This window comes from Hipposideros armiger, unplaced genomic scaffold (assembly GCF_001890085.2).
Source record: "Hipposideros armiger isolate ML-2016 unplaced genomic scaffold, ASM189008v1 scaffold_271, whole genome shotgun sequence".
Classification (NCBI taxonomy): domain Eukaryota; kingdom Metazoa; phylum Chordata; class Mammalia; order Chiroptera; family Hipposideridae; genus Hipposideros; species Hipposideros armiger.
In genome coordinates, this window is record NW_017731621.1 from 1,271,809 (window position 1) to 1,290,430 (window position 18,622).

The following is an 18,622-nucleotide window of genomic DNA, read 5'->3' on the forward strand; positions in this document are numbered from 1 at the left end:
AGGAACATTTGAGAGCAACAAAGAGCTTATGAATATAAAAATGATAATAGAAAAGAAAGATCCTAGAGGAGGGCTTGAAAATAACAATTAAAGAATTTTCCAGAGAGTAGATCGTAAAGTCCAAGAGATGGACAATAGTAGAGAAAATAAGAGAAAATTAAGTGACAGCCCAGCAGATACCACACGGTAACAATAAGAGTTCCAGAAAGAGAAATTGTGGGGTGGGGGTGGGAGGATGTGGGAGGGGAGGCTGCAGAAATCAACAAAGGAGTTATTAAAGAAAATTTCTCAGAACTGAGAGATGTATGCGTTTTAAGATTGAAAAGATCCATTAAATGCCCAACCCTGTGGATAAAAACAGATCCATACTAAGCACAGAAATGTGAAGTTTCAGACATGGAGAAAGAAACTCCCACAAGCTTCTAGAGACAAAGCAGACATCATATAAAGAAGCAAGAATGAGAATGGCAACCCTGGAAACTAGAAGACAGCAAAGGCAGTGCCTTTGGACCAAAAATATTTTCCAACTTAAAATTCAAAATAACCAAATAGTTAAGAAAGAAGGTAGCTATCAGACATTCAAAGTTTCAAAAAAAAAATGTATCTTCCATACACCTTTTCACAGGGGCTACCGGAGGATGTGCTCCTCCAGAACAAGGGAGTAAACCAGGAAAGAAGAATGAGATGCAGGAAACAGGGGACCCAAACAAAGGGCAGCCCAGCAGATGGTGAAGGGACGCCCCGAAGACACCAGCTGTGCAGCTGCCCAGACCCGAGCAGTCCAGAGAGCTCTGGGAGTGATGTCTGCAAAAAACTGAAACTGGGAGAATACCCCTTCTATCTGAACATTGTCAGAGGGGACTTATGCAACTGAAAGTGAGTTTGGGATTCAGTCAGTGACAACTGTGTAGAAAACAAGCAAACCAAGCAATAATGCAGTGATCAGCTCCAAGGAAAATGGAAATATTGTGCTGGGAAGAAAAAAGAAGGCGCAGTGGGCCGCTTGGCACAGCCGTGAAGAGCTTTTACCTAGTCACAGCGCTGCACGTTGCGAAACGTTCCCTATCCAAAGTTAAAATCTACCTCTGCTGACAGGATAGGAGGGCAAAGAGGTGGAAGGAGGAGGGAGTAGGAGAGACGGGCATGGATGAGGGAAAACTCCTTTCATGGTGCGCCTTATTGTTTTCATGTCTGAACCATGGGAATGGTTTCCCTAAACCAAAGGAACTTTATCAATGAGAATTATTTCACTATTTGTCATAGACTCTTCAACTGATTTTCATAACAATGTGCTTTCTCCCCCTCTTTTTCCTCTTCAGAAATTAAAACACAGAGCACGGGGCTGTTCACCTGATATCAGACAAATAGACCTTGATGTCAACCGTACATTTAGGGACCATATTATGTTTAGAGACAGATACGGTGTTAAGTAAGTAAAGTTTCATGTTTATGCAGTGTAAATAGCATTTGTAAATAGTCTGTATCCAAGCCTTTATTAATTCAAAATGTGAGTGTTTAGAATGTCTTGCATAGACTATAATTTTGACTGAGGTCCTAAGGTTTAAGCTTTTGAAGGTCAGTTGGTCCATGTTGTGTGAAACTTAGGTCCTAATTTAACTTAAATTTTTAAAATTTTGACAGACTTGGTGCTATAAAATTGGTAGAGAGTCATATTATGATTTGGGAATTCTTAAAAATATAGTAGGTACTTCTTTTTAAAGTCTTAGAAAAGAAATTAGAGATTGTGTTGCTTTTCGAGAACCATGTCAGCGATAAATAATATCTGTGACCTTGATCCCTGGCATAGATGAAACTAAAATAAGGGGGGCGGGGAATGAATGAATGAAATGACTATGAGAGTTTATGAATGAAAGGTACAGTTTTGCTGACCTCTGTAGTGGTTAGGATTCAACCAGAAAAACAGAAACCGGTAAGAGATAGCTATTAAGAATTATTGAGAAGAATTGGCTTACACAGTGGTGGGGGCTGACCAGGTAAGCCTGAGGTCACAGGGCAGGCCACCTGGAGGGGCAGACTGGGACTCGGGCAGGAGCTGAAGCTGTTGCCCACAGGAGGGATTTCTTTAAGGAAGCCATAACTCTCTGCTCTTCACCCTTTTCACAGAATCAGGCCTGCCCAGGCTATCTAGGGTGACCTCCCCTACTTAAAGTCAACTGATTAAGGATTGTAATTGCATGTACAAAATACCTTCTTTACAGCAACACCTAGATTAGTGCATGAATAATTGGGTATTGTAGCCTAGCCAAGTTGACAAATAAAGCTGACCTTCACAGTCCACCCTGGTCAATTTAACTTCTAAAGTATAACAAAGTCATGCTTCACACAACTTGATACAGCTGCTCTGCCTATGACTGAAAACGTGTTAACCCTTTCCCCACATCTTTGGGTGATGTCCCAATCTTTGGGTGATGTTCACGCTTCTGCTTTGATATCATACAACTTAATTACTATGCTGCAAAGTTAATTATTATCAATGCAGCTTATGTAAGATGGTAAGGGAAAAGAGAAGGAAGAAAATACAATGTTTTTAACATGTATACATATACCAAAGTAAGGAAGTACTGTTTATACTCATAATGTTTATAGTCATCATTTCTGCGACTGGGCATGTGGTCGTAGCTGGCTTGCTGCTCCCTCTCCACTACCCATTCCATGTTCCATTTGCCCTCAGCTGGTTGTGGTTCTCTACCTGGTGGGGTGGGTGAGCTACACCTTTATTCCTAAGGGGTCTGCACCATTAGCAGTCCTGCCTGAACTAGATTGTTGTGGTTTTCCATTGACTTCCATCACAGGGTTTGGTAGTAACTAAGAGGCACCCTGAATGTTCTCCTGTATTTTAGACATTCTCTTCCTCACATCCATTGTGTAGTGGCAGCTCACTTACTCCTGAGTATCAGGGTCCGTCACCCAGCAAGTACTGTCACCTCCTTCTTTGCCTGCTGATTCAGACATGAGGAGCCCAAAGTGGCCGGTGGCAGCCTCACTTCCAGTTCAGTAGAATGCCTGTGTCTCCTAGTAGAAGCATATCTCTTTGGAGCTAAGTACGTCCATGGGTTCCGGGAAAGAAGCATTTGCTAGTGGAGTACCCTGGGTAACAGTGGGTGGGGCCTCTCCCTTTCCACCCCTGCCTCCCAGCTATGGGAGAGACAGCCGCATCTATTGGAGGCTGATGGACACGCACAGCCTCCTGGGGGCGCTGCTCAGACCTGCTGGGTACTGTACCCAGCGGGCACTGTGACAGGCTCCCAAAGCCCGTTCCACCATTCTGTCAAGCCAGCTGCTCCTGTGAGAAAGAAGCTAAACCCCAGAGGCCAACAGATTTAAGTAATTGTGAAGCCCTTTATGATTTTGGTATAAATCCTTTCTATGAAAGTGAATGTTATCTAGCCTCAAATTTAGAGTATTGGTTAAATTCGAGCTTGGTATCATTTTTTTATTATAATAGCAATTGTATCTGGATAATTTATTTTCAGTCTACCTGTTCATTTTTTTTTAATTTTTTATTTTTAAAAATGTGTGAAATAACTGAGTTGTGTTAATGTAAATTTTCTTTTCTCTAGGCAACAATCTCTATTCCATGTTCTTGCTGCATATTCTATTTATAATACGGTAAGTCGGAGCCTGCCTGCCCACAGCTCTTTGAGTTGTCTCCTGAGGAGTCGGAGGAACCTTTCAGCACTCCCTTCCTACCACGGCCCTTTGGGCCGCATTTCCTCACCTCAGGCCTGGATGGCACCGCTGTCTCGTGTGCTCTGTGGGCCTCTGCAAGGCACCTGTTGTAACCCTGGGCCTTAGAGCAGAGGGGGCTGGAGTGGGAAGACCACGGCACGCCAGCAAATCTCACTTTCCCTTCTCCAGACTGCTTGTTTTATTATTCTCCTGTTTTGTTTTGTTTTTTAAGTGGTGAAAGAGCAGTTTATTAGAGGAAAAGTACACTCCCAAGGGGTAGGAGTGGGCCTGAGCAAAAAGAGTGGCTCAAAAGGCCTGTTTTGTTTTTATTTTAAGCAACTAGGATTGGGAACCAGCAGGGCGAGAAGCACAGGAAGTTGGTGGCTAGATTAATTTTTGCTTGACTCAGAGTTACATTTTATCCATTCATTGAGGTGACACCAGGATACCACTTGTGCCTACTTGATAGCCCTGAGAGCAGGCTAAAACTAACCTTTCTGGTCATGGAACATTCATCATTCTGGGGGAGATGATAATTTGGGGAAGGGTCAGTTAGGGTTGAACCTAATTTGGATGTTAGATAAGTGCTTGTTGACTAGGTAGGTTCCAGGGAGGACAGCCTTGAACCTTGGATTATGTGCTTTCCATTGTAATTAAAACCTTTAAGTTACAAGGGACAGAAATTCTCGAACTAGGGCAAGTTAAGAAGGAGTTTATTCAAGGACCTTCTCACAGAAATGAAGCAGAAGCTGGGCCTCAATGGAGTTGGACCTGGCAAGTGAGACGCCATCAGCGAAAGGAACTACCATTTTGTCGCTTCCATTCTGGGGCCACATGTTGACTCTGATTATTGCTGTGACTGCTTATTCCACTGTTTCTCTCTCCAGATTGCTTTCTTTGCCTACTTATCACTGTTTCCATGGCTAAAACTGCGCCCGTAGCCTTACTGTGATCTCTAGAACATGAATCGTGCCATGTTCTGTTCAAGTGCACACCGTCTGATAGTCCCTGGCTTTGTTCACATTTCCTAGAGAGTTTGTGATTAGTCAGTGCAGGCTGTTCATTGGTTCCCTGGGGTCAGGTGTCCTCTTCTGCTCCATCAGCTTTGGTTCATGTGGCTCCACCATGTATTCCTAAGGCCACCTTATACACGGAGACTATGGGGGGAGTGGATCGGTGTACCCAAGCGTCTACATAAAGGCCCAGAACCGAGAGGAGACCAGACAAGGAATTGGGGCCTATAGGAGAGAGATTTGCCAGCATCTGAGCAAAGAAGAGGTATTTTGGGCTGAGAATCACACATAAAAAAGAAACAGCAGCTATTAGCTCTCTTGACAGAGGGTATAACAGTATGGGACAGGGGACAATAAAAATATACATGTAGGTGTAGACTCTGTCCACACCTCTACATTTATTCTTGAACACAGTTTTATTTTATAGTGAGTGAGTGGCTCAATGGTATACAGATTGTACTGTTTTCTACAGAATTGCTCATTAAATAATGTGGTTAGGCATTCTGTGATAATTTTACGGGTCAGTTTGGGTATGTGCATATGCATGTAATTTGATCTAAAGTCCTGGTTTCTTTGTTCTCATTTACTCCATAGGAAGTTGGATATTGTCAGGGGATGAGCCAGATCACGGCTTTGCTCCTTATGTATATGAATGAAGAAGACGCCTTCTGGGCCCTGGTCAAACTCTTCTCAGGCCCCAAACACGCCATGCATGGTAGGAAAACCCCAGAGTTTATCATAAACAATAAGCAAGGGGGAGAAGAAAGGTACATGAAACACAGACTATGGAAGATGCTTGATAGAGCTCAGTACAAAAACTTCATATCTCGGGGCTCGTTCAGTGATTAGTCTTTGTTAATAATTTCTTATTTCATTCTTAATTGAACTTTTCTAAATTTTTCTGTTCGCATTTATAGCCCTTTGTGTTTACCCTACAATATGCTTTTGGCATTTAAAAATTCTTTCCTTACTTGCCTGTGAGTTAGAAGAGACTAGGTTTGGAGGAATTTAGGAAAAACTATTATTGGGAGAAATAAAAGATAACCTTTTGATTAAAACTTTTAGACAGTCATGCAGTTATCATTTCAGTGAAATGTTTATTGTTGATTGGATATTGTAATGTATAACTCTTTGTCAAAGAATATTAATTGAGAAATAACACAGTATTTAAAGAACAGGTACTGAATCATTAAGTAGTTTTGTATTGCAAGTGTGTGTTTTAGTTCTTTCAGCCGTAAAATCGATTCCATTGTACATGAAAGGCTGTTAACTCCTCTGGGCACTTTATTATTTAATATTTCAAAACTTGCATAATGTTTTGTTTTCAAGTTAGAAGATTGTTTTTAATAACCTTTTCCGTATTATATTTGCCAAGCATATGCAATAAACTTTATTTTAGAGAGCTTGGATTGCAACTTGTCTTGGAAATACAGTGACATTTGTCTGTATAATGCAAAATTATTTTCCCAGTGCCATCATATTATAGTACCAAATTAAAAACAAAATTCAATACTAATCACTCTAGGAACAGATCATCTAAGGTCTGTTTGTGAATAATTTAAACTTTATGTGGTGGGGAACCACAAAAAGTGATATTTTAACATTTTCAAATTATGACCTCCTATAGTCCATAGTTGATTAAATCTCACAATCTTACCATGTGGTTTTTGTGGGGATATTTTGTGTGTGTGGTATGTGTGTGCACACTTGTGTGTGTTTGCATTTGGCTGTCTCAGTGTTCCTTGTAAAAAGTTTTTTTAGTAAATACTGCTGCATAACTGTTTCTGAACAATTTGTACCCCATAGACTCCCAAAGAAAGACACATTATATCGAACTGCCATTATAATAGACAGTATCATTTAAAAAGGCATCTTAAAAAGTAACTCTGGGAGCAGCTGCTTAGCTCAGTGGGTTAGAGTGCAATGCTCTTAACACCACGGTTGCTGGTTCGATCCCCACAGGGGCCACTGAGATGCGCCCTACACAACTAGATTGAAACAACTACTTTACTAGGAGCTGATGGGTCCTGGAAAAAAACACTGTTCCTCAATTAAAAAAAACAAACATTTATAAAAAAAATAATAATAAAAACTCTGCCTCATATCAGTCCTTATTTTGCTTTACCATTAGTGCTGCTGATGTATGTCGAAGTACAATGGAATATGACAGTTTAAGTAGTACGTAATTATGTGGCAGACTGCCCGGTTTTAGGAAAGTCTTTTCCTTTAAACATATCTGATAACTTACTTTCAGCAATTATTGTCACCAGTCTAATCTATAAATTAATGTTAATTTTACTGCCCTAACATCTACAGTGCAATTTTGGTCATTACTAGGGGTAAATTTGTACTTAGAGATATTTGTTTCTAGGTCTGCTTATGAAATTTTAGAAGTAAAGCTTACCTCAGTTCTTTGCATTTCCTATATAAAAGTGGTATGTATCACTTACAAATGTATAGAATAAAGTGAGGGCTGAAGAAAATAAGATTTAAAATATCTAATAAGTCTGGGCTATCACTGAAAAGTGAAGAAATACATATTAGGTATCTTAGCAGCCTTAAGCTAGTATTTACTGCTGAAGGGCATTGCTTCTTTCAAAATCACACTTTTTTCTTGACATTCTTCTAATTCACGTTCCTCTCAAATTGACCATGAAAGTGGCACAGAGAGATATGGAATTTTTTTTTAAAGATTTTATTGGGAAATTGGGGGAGGGGAACAGACAAGTTGCTGTCCTTAGGTTCTTCAGTCTAGTTATGGAGGAGGCCGCTTCAATGACCCATGTTGGTATTATCATTGCGCTCTTCCCGGGTGAGGCAGTCCCTCGCCGGCCACTGGACAGCTGCTCACAAAGCGCATGCCAACTGCCGGCCAGCCCCACTGCAGCCTATGCCGTCACTGGCGACTCACAGCAGCCCAGCTCCAGGTTGAGCTGTTGTTCACCATCTTAGCTGTAGAGGGCGTAGCATCACTGGCCCTCATGTGGGATCCGAACCGGGGCCCTGCTGCTCAGAGCCAGCACTCCCAAGCCGACTCTTAACCAGTGTGCCACTCGGCCGGCCCCTGGAATTATTTTTATGAAATCATTTCACTGGAAAATATTACTAGAGGAGGAATAGAAACTCTGTCTCTGGAAATTTTTCACACACTTTAGAAAACTGAGAATTAGTTAAGAAACAGTCCTTCCCCAAAGATGATAAAGCAATATTTACAACTAGTGTGTTCCTTGGGTTCTCAGTGGAACATAGTTTCACCTTTTGGAAACAGCTGTTTTGTGGAGAAAAAATGAAATCCAAAATCATATAAGTTTGCGAGACTGAGTTAATTAAAAATTAGTTTCTTTAGTCTATAAAACAACTTAATAATGTTAAGAAGCTCATACCCAAGGAAGGGTATGTATAACATACAGCATTTCCCCTGGATTCTTTTTATAAACACAGAACATCTATTAACATCTTTTAAAGTTACATAGAAACCAGATTGTTAAATACTAATCTAGAGAAATGATAAAGCCACTGAGTATATGTCCTTTTAATGGATTGTGTAGAATATCTGAAAGGAAACTTGTGAATAAAAATAGATATAAAGTTCCATGAGTTAAATGCACAAAATTAATAATAACTGACCATTTAGAATTGGTTACCATCTACAATAGAAATCTTATTTATATATTATATTGTATAATCAGTGGGGATAGAATATAATTTTTGATGCAACAGTGATCATATAGTGCTAGTACATTTTAGCTGATGTTAAATATCACTTATAGAACATATTAAAAAAATGTTAAAAACTTTGGAAGTATGATACTAATGAAATTGTTAGAGTAAGCCTGAGAAAAGTAATAAAATGTTTGTTATGTGATGTACTAATAGTAAAACAAAATGACAAAAAATCAAGATTAGAATAACTTATAAAAATTGACATATTTAAGATATGGCCCAATACTTTAAGAGAACATATAATCTTAATAAATGCTTTCAGTTTTTATTTTTCCTTAGCTTCTTAGTTTTCCTTTTAATTCAGAAATATTCTATCCTCTTTTATATTTGTAGAAGGTTACAGAAAATCTTTAGAATACTAGGCTACATTAACCAAAGCTTATCTACAATTATGTTTTTGGTGGGGAGGAAAAATATTTTGGTTAACTACTGGATTTGTTTGTTGTTGACAGTTAAAAATCAAAGAAATACGTTGCATTTTAAGATAGGGATTTTTGTTGATATTGTTTATGAAATATTATTTTTATGTTTGTATTCTAGGCTTTTTTGTCCATGGTTTTCCTAAACTCTTGAGGTTTCAAGAACATCATGAAAAAATACTGAATAAATTTCTGTCCAAGCTTAAGCAGCACTTGGTAGGTAGATGTGGCACTGACTTACCCCCTCGTATACCAAGAATAAAAAACTAGGGGAATTGAGTGCAGCCTTCGGTCTCAATCGCCTAATTGATTTATCGTGTTGTCCATCTCATTTACAATGCAGTCATAACTCCCAGTTGTTTAAAGAACATTGTATTTGTGAAATTTAATATTGGTGAACTATCACAGCCCTAACTCAAACTTCTTTCAAGCTGATATATACAAATAGTATAGCTTTTAAAGATATATGATATTTCAGTAATTTTGGAGGTGTTTTTTCATTGCACCAAAAATATTTTAAGGGTAATACAGACTCATCCTTTGTGAACCATATATAAGCTCTATGATAAAACACAGTAGTTTAGTAAAGCAAAGATATTTTAAAGTATATTAAAGAGAATCAAAATGTTGTATTACAATCCTATCATAAAAAGGATTTGGTTTTCAAAAGTATAATTTAGGGAGAACAAGAGGAAGTAACAAGAGAAAAAATAGAAATACACCAGCATGAAAAAGACTTGTAACAAAATGCTTTTTACGTTTAGCTTTGACAACTACCTCCTACAGCCTAACTTAGTATTGTGTGTTATATTTTGTTTGCTGCAATCCAGAAATTGTGAAGTCTTTGTTTTTTCAGGACTCTCAAGAAATCTTCACAAGTTTTTACACAATGAAATGGTTTTTTCAGTGTTTTCTTGATCGTGTGAGTATTTATTTATGAAACCCAGTCATAAAATTATAAATACCAGACAGGGCAGACTATTAATCTTTTTTCTGTTTCGTTTTTAATTATAGACTCCCTTTACACTAAACCTCAGAATATGGGATATCTACATCTTTGAAGGAGAACGAGTTCTTACTGCTATGTCTTACACAATCTTAAAATTACACAAAAGTAAGAAAATGTTTAACTATAAAGATTTTACCAAACTGTAGCCCAGTTTTAACTCTGATTTCTTATTCCCCACTCAACTTCATTTCTTTTAATAATGAGTCAAAAAGAATTCTTTAAAACCAGTGAAGAAATGATCTTCAGTTGGTAATTTATTTTCATTGATTCTTAGGACTGGACGCTTACTACACTGCAAAGGCCTTTGATTCTTGTCCCTATATCAGTTTATTTTCATACTTAGGAGGTAGGATGCAGCGTGTTGGTTTTGCTAACAATATTAGACTTATCACGTATTTGTTTCCACTGGGACCCTCTTATTCTTTCCATAATTCTGAATCTCAGGTTTGTAATAGGAGAAGTGAGAGACCAAGGAGAAGTGAGAGACGAAAGAAATCAGGTGACTTCGCTAAAAGCCCTGGAGAGGCCATGCTCCATTGCTGTTTCCTTTATCCAGGAAAACAGCATCCAGCTCCAAGCCGTAGACCAGTATAGGTGGGGAACCTTCAACTCATCTCTCTGCTGGGCTGTGCTATGGCCTCTGGGGCAAGTACAGCCCATGTCTGTAGCCGCCTCAATGCAACAGTCTGTAAAAGTCTGCAGTTGTGCTATTTCCAGGGCTCTGCAAATTTGATGTGCTGTGCCTTACTTTAAAATCAAGAAATGAACATTTTTCTTCATGAAATGAAGAACTTTACTCATCTTAAAGTCTCAATTCAACCTTAAAAATTATGTGACTCCTTTGTGACGATACAGAGAAGAGACGCACAAAAAGCTGTAGAGCTGCATGTGGCACTTGTGATCTGGGTCACACAACCTAGTTTCACGTTCACGGTACTCCTCTCTTAGGTTATTCTTGGATGATTCATCTGCTCAGTTTCCTAACTAAATTATAAGCCAATTGAGGACTTGGGGTCCTGTTTTGCAGCTGTGCTAGGTGTTTTGCTACGTACATGTTAGGTACTTTAATATAAGACTGATCGCTTACGTGAGAAGCGTGGACTTCACAAGCACGGGATGATTCGAGCTTTAGACAGGAAGGAAAACTCCTGTAAACTCATGTTGTACTGTTTACTCTGAAAGACGGGGGTTCACAAGTGCTGTGGTTCGTTTCCCTCACATCCAAATCCTTATGGCCCCAACACACAAACCACAGCGCCCAAACCAAACAATCGCCAATGAAGTGTCTCTGCAATATGGTCATATAACCACAGGAGAGCCATCGATTAGTCTTTCTCTCATCTCTCTCTCTCCCCCTCCCCTTTCCTTGTTTTCTCTCCTTCTGGATTATGAACTGACCAAGATACAGAACAAAACCACAGTTTTTATTAAGATACATACTTGTTAGTGTAATGTCCCCTAAACCTGAGAAGTAGCAACATGGTGTTCTATTTCTCCATAGCTCTCTTTCTCCCTCTTAAAGTATGTTTTACTTACATGACTCTTGATTAATTTTGACAAGTAAAGAGTTTCTTCACCCTTTGTAAATAATCTTTAAGCATAACAATTACTTTATAGGCTATCATTTCATTAGACCAAATAAGCTGTGGGAAAACTATCTGTCCGCTACTGTGTATTTTTTCTTAGTTAGGAAGAGAAAACTCCAAGACGTACAGGAAGGTCCTGCATCACCATATAAAGCTCCAGAAACTGTCTGGGCGCCTTAACCAATAGTTAGCTGAAGCTCCCAAGTTTTTTCCTTGTTTTTTTCCCACCTTAACATTGTTAAGAGACATTTTTACTGGAGGCTCACCACACAGTGGTTGTAAATAGCAAAAAAAATAGAAACAACCTAAATGCCAATATTGAAAGACTGATTAAATTACAGTGTATACCTACAGTGGACTCATATAGTTAATAATGATGGTGTAAAATTATATTTGTTGAAGTGAGATATCAGGGATATACATTATTGAGTGGGTAAATGAGGTGAATAACATGGAAAGTATAATTTATTTTTAAAAATTGATACATATGTACACAAATCTATTTGTAGGGCAGTGGCTAGTAGAATCTTAGCTGATTTTTACTTTCTGTTTTGTATCTGTAACTTGAATTATTTTCCAATAAAATGAATTTCATGAGTAGAAATATAAATAAAATTAGTAATCCAGATTGGTTTTTTCAATTCTGAAACAGTAAAAATATAGACCTATCAGAAAATATTTTGGTCTTACTGAATTTCAGTGATATTCACAATGCCATATTCAATTTGTTTGCTGTGCCCTTTTCAAAAAATACTACACCAGAATAGACTACATTATCTTTTAAACCTAAAGTAGCTGTTGACATAGAATTTTTATTTCTGTCATCCTTTCTTAGAACATCTAATGAAACTGTCTATGGAAGAACTCGTAGAGTTTCTTCAGGAGACCTTGGCAAAGGACTTTTTCTTTGAAGATGATTTTGTAATAGAGCAACTTCAGATTTCTATGGCAGAACTAAAGCGGGCAAAATTAGACCTTCCAGAACCTGGTAAGAAATATGCAAACACTTTATATCTAAATTATAATTAACATTGGAAGACATGGCACAATTAACACAGGCCATTTCTATTTCAGAACACAAACATTGTGCATACTTGTGATGACCTAAATCAATGTCTTACCAGCTGTTTATGACTTTATTCTTATTTTAAGAAAAAGCAAATTCACGTATTAATTAAATCTGTCTATCCTAATAGAATAACTGTACTCTTCCTACTTAAATTTAGAGTTTGGGTGACAAGTAATGTTGTTCAACAGAAGTAACCATGTCACTTTAAAGTGGCATAATAAGCACTTTTTATTTTCATCATTTCAATTTGTGGAACCATGTGCAATAGCAGAGCAAGTGAAAACCCCGTTTTACAGGAGAGGAAACTGGTACTAAAATGCGTAACTACAATGCGACAGAACCAGCAGATAGCATTATGGACACTAGAGTTCAAGTTTCCTGACTACTAAGCCGGGGCTCTTTATCGCATGTTGCACTGTAGATAATATACTTTATTGACTTATTTCAAGACTTCTTCCAGGACCTCCTTTTAGGTTTTCTGCTAGGTGCCGTGCTGGGGGTTAGCAATGGAAAGGAAAGACATGCTTCTTGCTCTCAGGTTGCGTGCAGAAGAGATGGAATTAACAAAGATCAGTAGGTGGTGAAGGGTAATAACAACACCATCCAGGATGCAGGGGAAGGACCCGTGTCGGGGAGAGGGAAGGAGGAGGAAAATGTAGAAACATCGTTAGGAAGAGCTTGACCAGATATTACTTGACAGTGATTTCCTGAGAAGAAGTTATTCTGCCCTTTTCTTTGTTCACCTTTGTTGTGTGGATGGGTGTGGGAAGGGAGTGGGCAAGTGGAGGATCATGGGTGAGAGGTGAAAAGTAAGCACGTCAGTTAGGTATGCCTTCAGGTGGAGTTGGATTTAGCACTTCCAGTCGATGTGGCACATACTTTGATGTCTTCTTGGATGTGTGTGTGCAGTCCAAGCAGAAATACATTCATGGAAAACACATCTTTCCCCCTTTGGTAAAAACCAAGATGCTTGGCTTCTAGTTATTTAATTGCAAGGGTTCTGGTCACTAGTGTTTCTTGGAGGTTGTTCTGTGTCATCAGGAGTCACTAGAAAACAAGCCATCACAGCAGTGATCAGGTGTGGGCATGGCCCTGTGAAACCATCACCTTTGCTAAGTGAGGTCAGCCCCCTCCTTTTAGCAGAATAATGTCCATTTGCTACTGGTTCTTTCCTGTAGCAGGGGGTGCATTTGGAACGGAGGTGCTCACTGCATTCTTGCCACTTTAATGTTAAGTATCTTGCCTACTTTCAAAAAGAGTTTAAGACAAGGGCCGGCCGAGTGGCGCGATGGTTAAGAACTCGCTTGGGATGCCAGAGGGCCCCGGTTCGGATCCCACATATGAGGGCCAGTGACACTACCCTCTACAGCTAAGATGCTGAACAACAGCTCAACCTGGAGCTGGGCTGCCGTGAGTCGCTGGCGACGGCGTAGGCTGCAGTCCCTGTGGCAGTGGGTTGCCATGGGCTACCGTGTGTAGCCAGCAGCCAGCGTGAGCGGCCAGCAGCCGCAGTGAGCGGCCGTCCAGAAGCCGGCGACTGATCTGCCTCGCCAGGGAAGAGCGCAATGATGGTGCCAACTTGGGCCAGTGAAGCAGTGTCCTCCACAACTAGATTGAAGAACAAAACGACAGCAACTTGTCTGTTCCCCTTCCCCTAATTCCCCAGTACTGTTCCCATCCCCCCAATTACCCAATAAAAATCTTAAAAAAAAAAAAAAAGTTTAAGACAAGTTTTAGTAAAAGATACATAGAAGAAAAAATGCATCGAGCAGTACTGCTTAAACATGACAATAAAATATCAAAGCCCATGTAACTCGGCATCTAACTAGCAGCTAATATTTGTTGAATGCGTATTCAGTGCCATCTACCAGCTCATTTACTTCCTAAACATAACTTGAAGGGAAAGTAGTCACTCATTTTACACATGAGGGATCGTGTTGTCTTTGTAAGATCTTTTCACAGGAAATGGTAGAATGGGGATGGAAAGCGGAGCGGGGTAAGAGAGGGATAGATCAGTAAGACTGGAAGCACTGGCCGCGTTCGCCCTGACCCACTGGCAGGTAAGGGCGGACATGGTCGGGGCCTCACTCTCTAGGACGGTAATGTCTCCTCTGCATTTCTGCTGCTACATTTACTTTCTGGACTTTTTACCCCGCAGCCTGCCAGTTGTTTTCCTCTTTACGTTATTGTGAGCTGTATATGGAGTATTAAAGTAATTAGAACATTATAGTAAGAAATTTTCGTATCTTTCATTTTAAAATGATAGGTTATTTATGTTTGGCTCCTTATATACTGAATGAGTTTGCAGTCTCACTGGTAATGTTTGCCGGAGCCTGGTGTTAGACCAACATGTACACATGGTATTGTTACATTTTTTACTTTTTCTGTTGGTTGGATAGAGTATTCCATTGTTGTTTTGATTTGCATTTCTTTCATTTTTATCGGGTGTCTTTTGTATGTATTAAATTGGTATTTTAATTTCTTTTTCTATAAACTTTCCTGTTCATCTTCTGCCCATTTTTCTATTGGTCTATTTATACAAGTTCTTGGTAAGTTAAAGGATTGGCTAGTTTAATATATGTGTTGGAGACACTTTTCATGTAGAATTTTAAAATTCGTAATCTGTCTGTTTCTTTATGGTCTCTCAGTTTTGTGTCTTGGGTAAAGAATTTTCCACATACTGAATGAAAACTTTAAAAAATCACTCATATTTTCTCCTATAACATTTATGTTTTATTTTTTATGCATAAATCTTTAGTCCATCTAGAATTACTTTTTGTGTATAGAAGGATGTAAGGACTTAACTTTGCTTGTAGTCCAAATAACTAGCCATGTTGGCCTAACAGCCTCTTGCAATTTGAGATGCCTTCTTTGTCATGTAATAAAGTCCCCAAAATGTCTATATGTGCATCTTGGCATTTTATTCTGTTCCACTGATCTGTATGTTTATAGTTACAAGCAATTTTAATATCTGTTGGGGCTAATTTCTCCTCATTACTTTGTCAAGTTACAAAAAAAGAATCTGTTCATATTTTAATTCAGATTGCATTGAATTGAGAGATTATTGAGAGAAAATTGGTATTTTAAGAGAATGGGTTTTTCGAAGTAGAAACTTTTACTTTTCAATTGTTTAAGTTTACCTTTAACACCGTTGAATTTGATTTCTTCATTTGACTGTTACACATTTTTTTATCTATCCACATCAACCCCTATTCCTATAGATAATTTTATCTTTCTTATTGCTAGTATAAGGTGAAATTCCCTTCCATTTTTCTTCTAACTGGTTAGGAAAACTTTTGGTATATATACACGGAGTATGTTAATTAACTTCGCGAACTACTTACAACAATGTTGCTAACCTTTTTTGATATCAGAGGATTATTCATTATGAATTTGTACCAACTGGTCAAACCGTTAACCAAGTTTACTATTTGGAAGTGCTGAAGAGGCTGCGTGAACAAGTTAGACAACTTGAACTTTTTATCAACAGTTCATGGCTCTTGCGTCACGACAGTGCACCAGCTCACATGGCACTGTCTGTGAGGGAGTTTTTAGCCAGTAAACAAATAACTGTATTAGAACACCCTCCCTACTCACCTTATCTGGCCCCCAATGACTTCTTTCTTTACCAAAGATAAAGGAAATATTGAAAGGAAGACATTTTGATGACATTCAGGACATCGAGGGTAATACAGTGACAGCTTTGATGGTCATTCCAGAAAAAGAGTTCCAAAATTGCTTTGAAGGGTGGACTAGGTGCTGACACCAGTGCATAGCTTCCCAAGGGGAGTACTTCAAAGGTGACCATAGTGATATTCAGAAATGAGGTATGTAGCACATTTTCTAGGGTGAATTTGCGAACTTAATTGTCCGATCTCATATATAGGGTTCAGTACTATCTTCAGTCTTGGAATGTATTCCACACAAATAAGGGTTGGGGGCACAACTGTATTTTCTCAGAAAGTTGTTCACTTCCAGTTTCTGAATGTATTTTTATAAGATTTTGCAAAAACCTTTTGAAACATACAAAAGTAGAAAAAATGTTGAAGACCCTCTCTCAGTCTTTATTCTTCACCCAGCTTACTGAGTCATTTTAAAGTAAAAAGAAAGATATCATAAATACTACCTAAATACTAATAATGCGTACTTTAGTCTCTGTGTCCAAGAAACAAAGACGTCTTTCTGGCAAACTACAATACCATTATCAGACCTAAAAATTAATATAATTCCCAAATATGATCTGTAGACCAATTCCATATCAAAATTTGTTCTTGGCACTTTTTCTTAACCAAAGATCTCACTTGGTATCTGTTTGATATGCTTCTTAAGTCTCTTAATATGCAACAGTCTCATCTTCTTCCTTACTTCCCACTCCAACCTTTTATTTTTCTCTTTTTTTCTTGTTGACGAGATCAGTTCTGTAGCCTTGTGGAATGTCCCACATTCTGTAATAGTCTAACTTTTCTTTCTTGCAGTCATTTAACTCATTCCTCTATCCTCTATATTTTCCATAAGCTACAAGTTAAATGTAGATGTTTAATGATTAACATTCAGATTATTCAGGAGGTAGGTATATAATGTCTAGTTTTATTAATATTAGTGATACTGAATTTAAACTCTGGGTAAAGGTGGTGATAACCAGATCTCTTTATTTTAAAAATAAGATTTTTCTTTAAAATTACAAAACTTCTCAATTAGTAAATAATTTGTGTCATAATGTGTTGACATTGTACAGATATGCAGTTTCCTTTTCATCTTTCCTCTGATGGTTTTTGCTCCCATTGATAATCCTTGTCTAAAACAAGTATTTCACTAGAAGTTGCAAAATAATAATTTTCGCATACTATTATTTCTTTTACATTTATCAGTAGGTTTTTTCCTGTAACAAAGAGTTTCCCCCCTTCATCAACAGGGGCTCTATGGTTACTTTAAAATGTATTTTCAAATGAAAAGGCAAAATGAATGCTTAATTGTTTTCTCTTTATCAGTTTTCAAAATTAGGAGTTGATGTTCTTGATTATTTCCAAAGGCAGCAAATGAGCTTTTGTTTCAGCTTTCTCATTGTGAATTCATGGAATTTTATTAATTCTAAATATTTTAATCAGATAAAATTATTATTGTTTAAATGCTCAAATTGTTCTACATTTGGCCAGTGGGATCTCCCTTAAACTGATTTCTGTATTCTTTTGACTATTAGTCTTTGAATACTTTCTTGCTTTTATGTGCAACAGGATACCTGGCTTATTCTAAAATTCCCCTTAATACACAAATGTATCCACATAAAAACTCTTTGAAGTCTGCTGAGTAATGTATGAAGGCTCTCCATTACTTCATTGCACTCCCACTGTCTCCTACAAAGGTAACAACTCTCAGCAGTTTGGGGCGTATTCTCCTAGTCCTTTTCCTTTTATTTTTATATCTAAACTTAAATATAAACACATACATTTACATAAATGCATGTAGCTTTTTTGTAGATAATCTTTTATCAACAAATGTTCCATTCTATTCCTAATTTGCTGACACTGTTTATCCTTATGTCATTGTTTTGTTAGTCTTCATTTATTGTGAGTATATCAAGCTTTCCCTTTATGTTGCTAATCTGATTTCCAGCCATTTCTGTTCTATCTTATGTTGTTTTTTTCTTTTATTAATTAATTCTATAATGCCCTTTTCTTTACCACTGCTAGTACTGCACACATATAAGCAATTATAACATTTCAGCTCTCTATCTCTTATGTGAATCAACTATGAAGTCCTCCGTTTAAATAAAAAATACTTTTAATTGACAAGTGAAGTATCAAAATAATTGAAATGGTTTCTTGTAAACCCCATGCCCCTAGTGATATTTAGATAGAAATATCCCTTTGTTCTCCTCAGCTACCTTCTAGTCAAATGAAGTCATTTTTTTGGCAGAGAGTTTTGTCACTAGGGCGGTCATTCTGCGTGGAAAGCCTGTATTGATCCACTGTGACTGCCAATTTGGCCCAAATTTATTGATCTATATAGAACAATTGTCTTAGAATAATTGAGAGGGCCATTTTAAAGTTTATCTTTTATTTTAGATATCAGAAAATATGAAACTTAAGGAACCTTTTTAAGAAAGAAAGCATTTT

General features: G+C 37.9%; 1 protein-coding gene across 2 annotated transcripts in view; it reads left to right on the forward strand.

Moving 5' to 3' along the window:
• Window positions 1–18,622, forward strand: part of USP6NL (USP6 N-terminal like) — a 140,516-nt gene that overhangs the window by 105,719 nt on the left and 16,175 nt on the right. Inside the window, exons 1-8 of one of the 2 annotated variants that reach the window (XM_019656992.1) lie at window positions 786–876; window positions 1,320–1,429; window positions 3,582–3,630; window positions 5,298–5,418; window positions 8,967–9,061; window positions 9,702–9,767; window positions 9,860–9,959; window positions 12,276–12,428. In XM_019656992.1, coding sequence (XP_019512537.1) covers window positions 865–876; window positions 1,320–1,429; window positions 3,582–3,630; window positions 5,298–5,418; window positions 8,967–9,061; window positions 9,702–9,767; window positions 9,860–9,959; window positions 12,276–12,428 — 706 coding nt within the window. In that variant the 5' untranslated portion in view covers window positions 786–864. Of the gene's footprint in view, window positions 1–785; window positions 877–1,319; window positions 1,430–3,581; window positions 3,631–5,297; window positions 5,419–8,966; window positions 9,062–9,701; window positions 9,768–9,859; window positions 9,960–12,275; window positions 12,429–18,622 lie in introns of those variants that run through there. The other variant, XM_019656991.1, reaches the window with a different exon arrangement.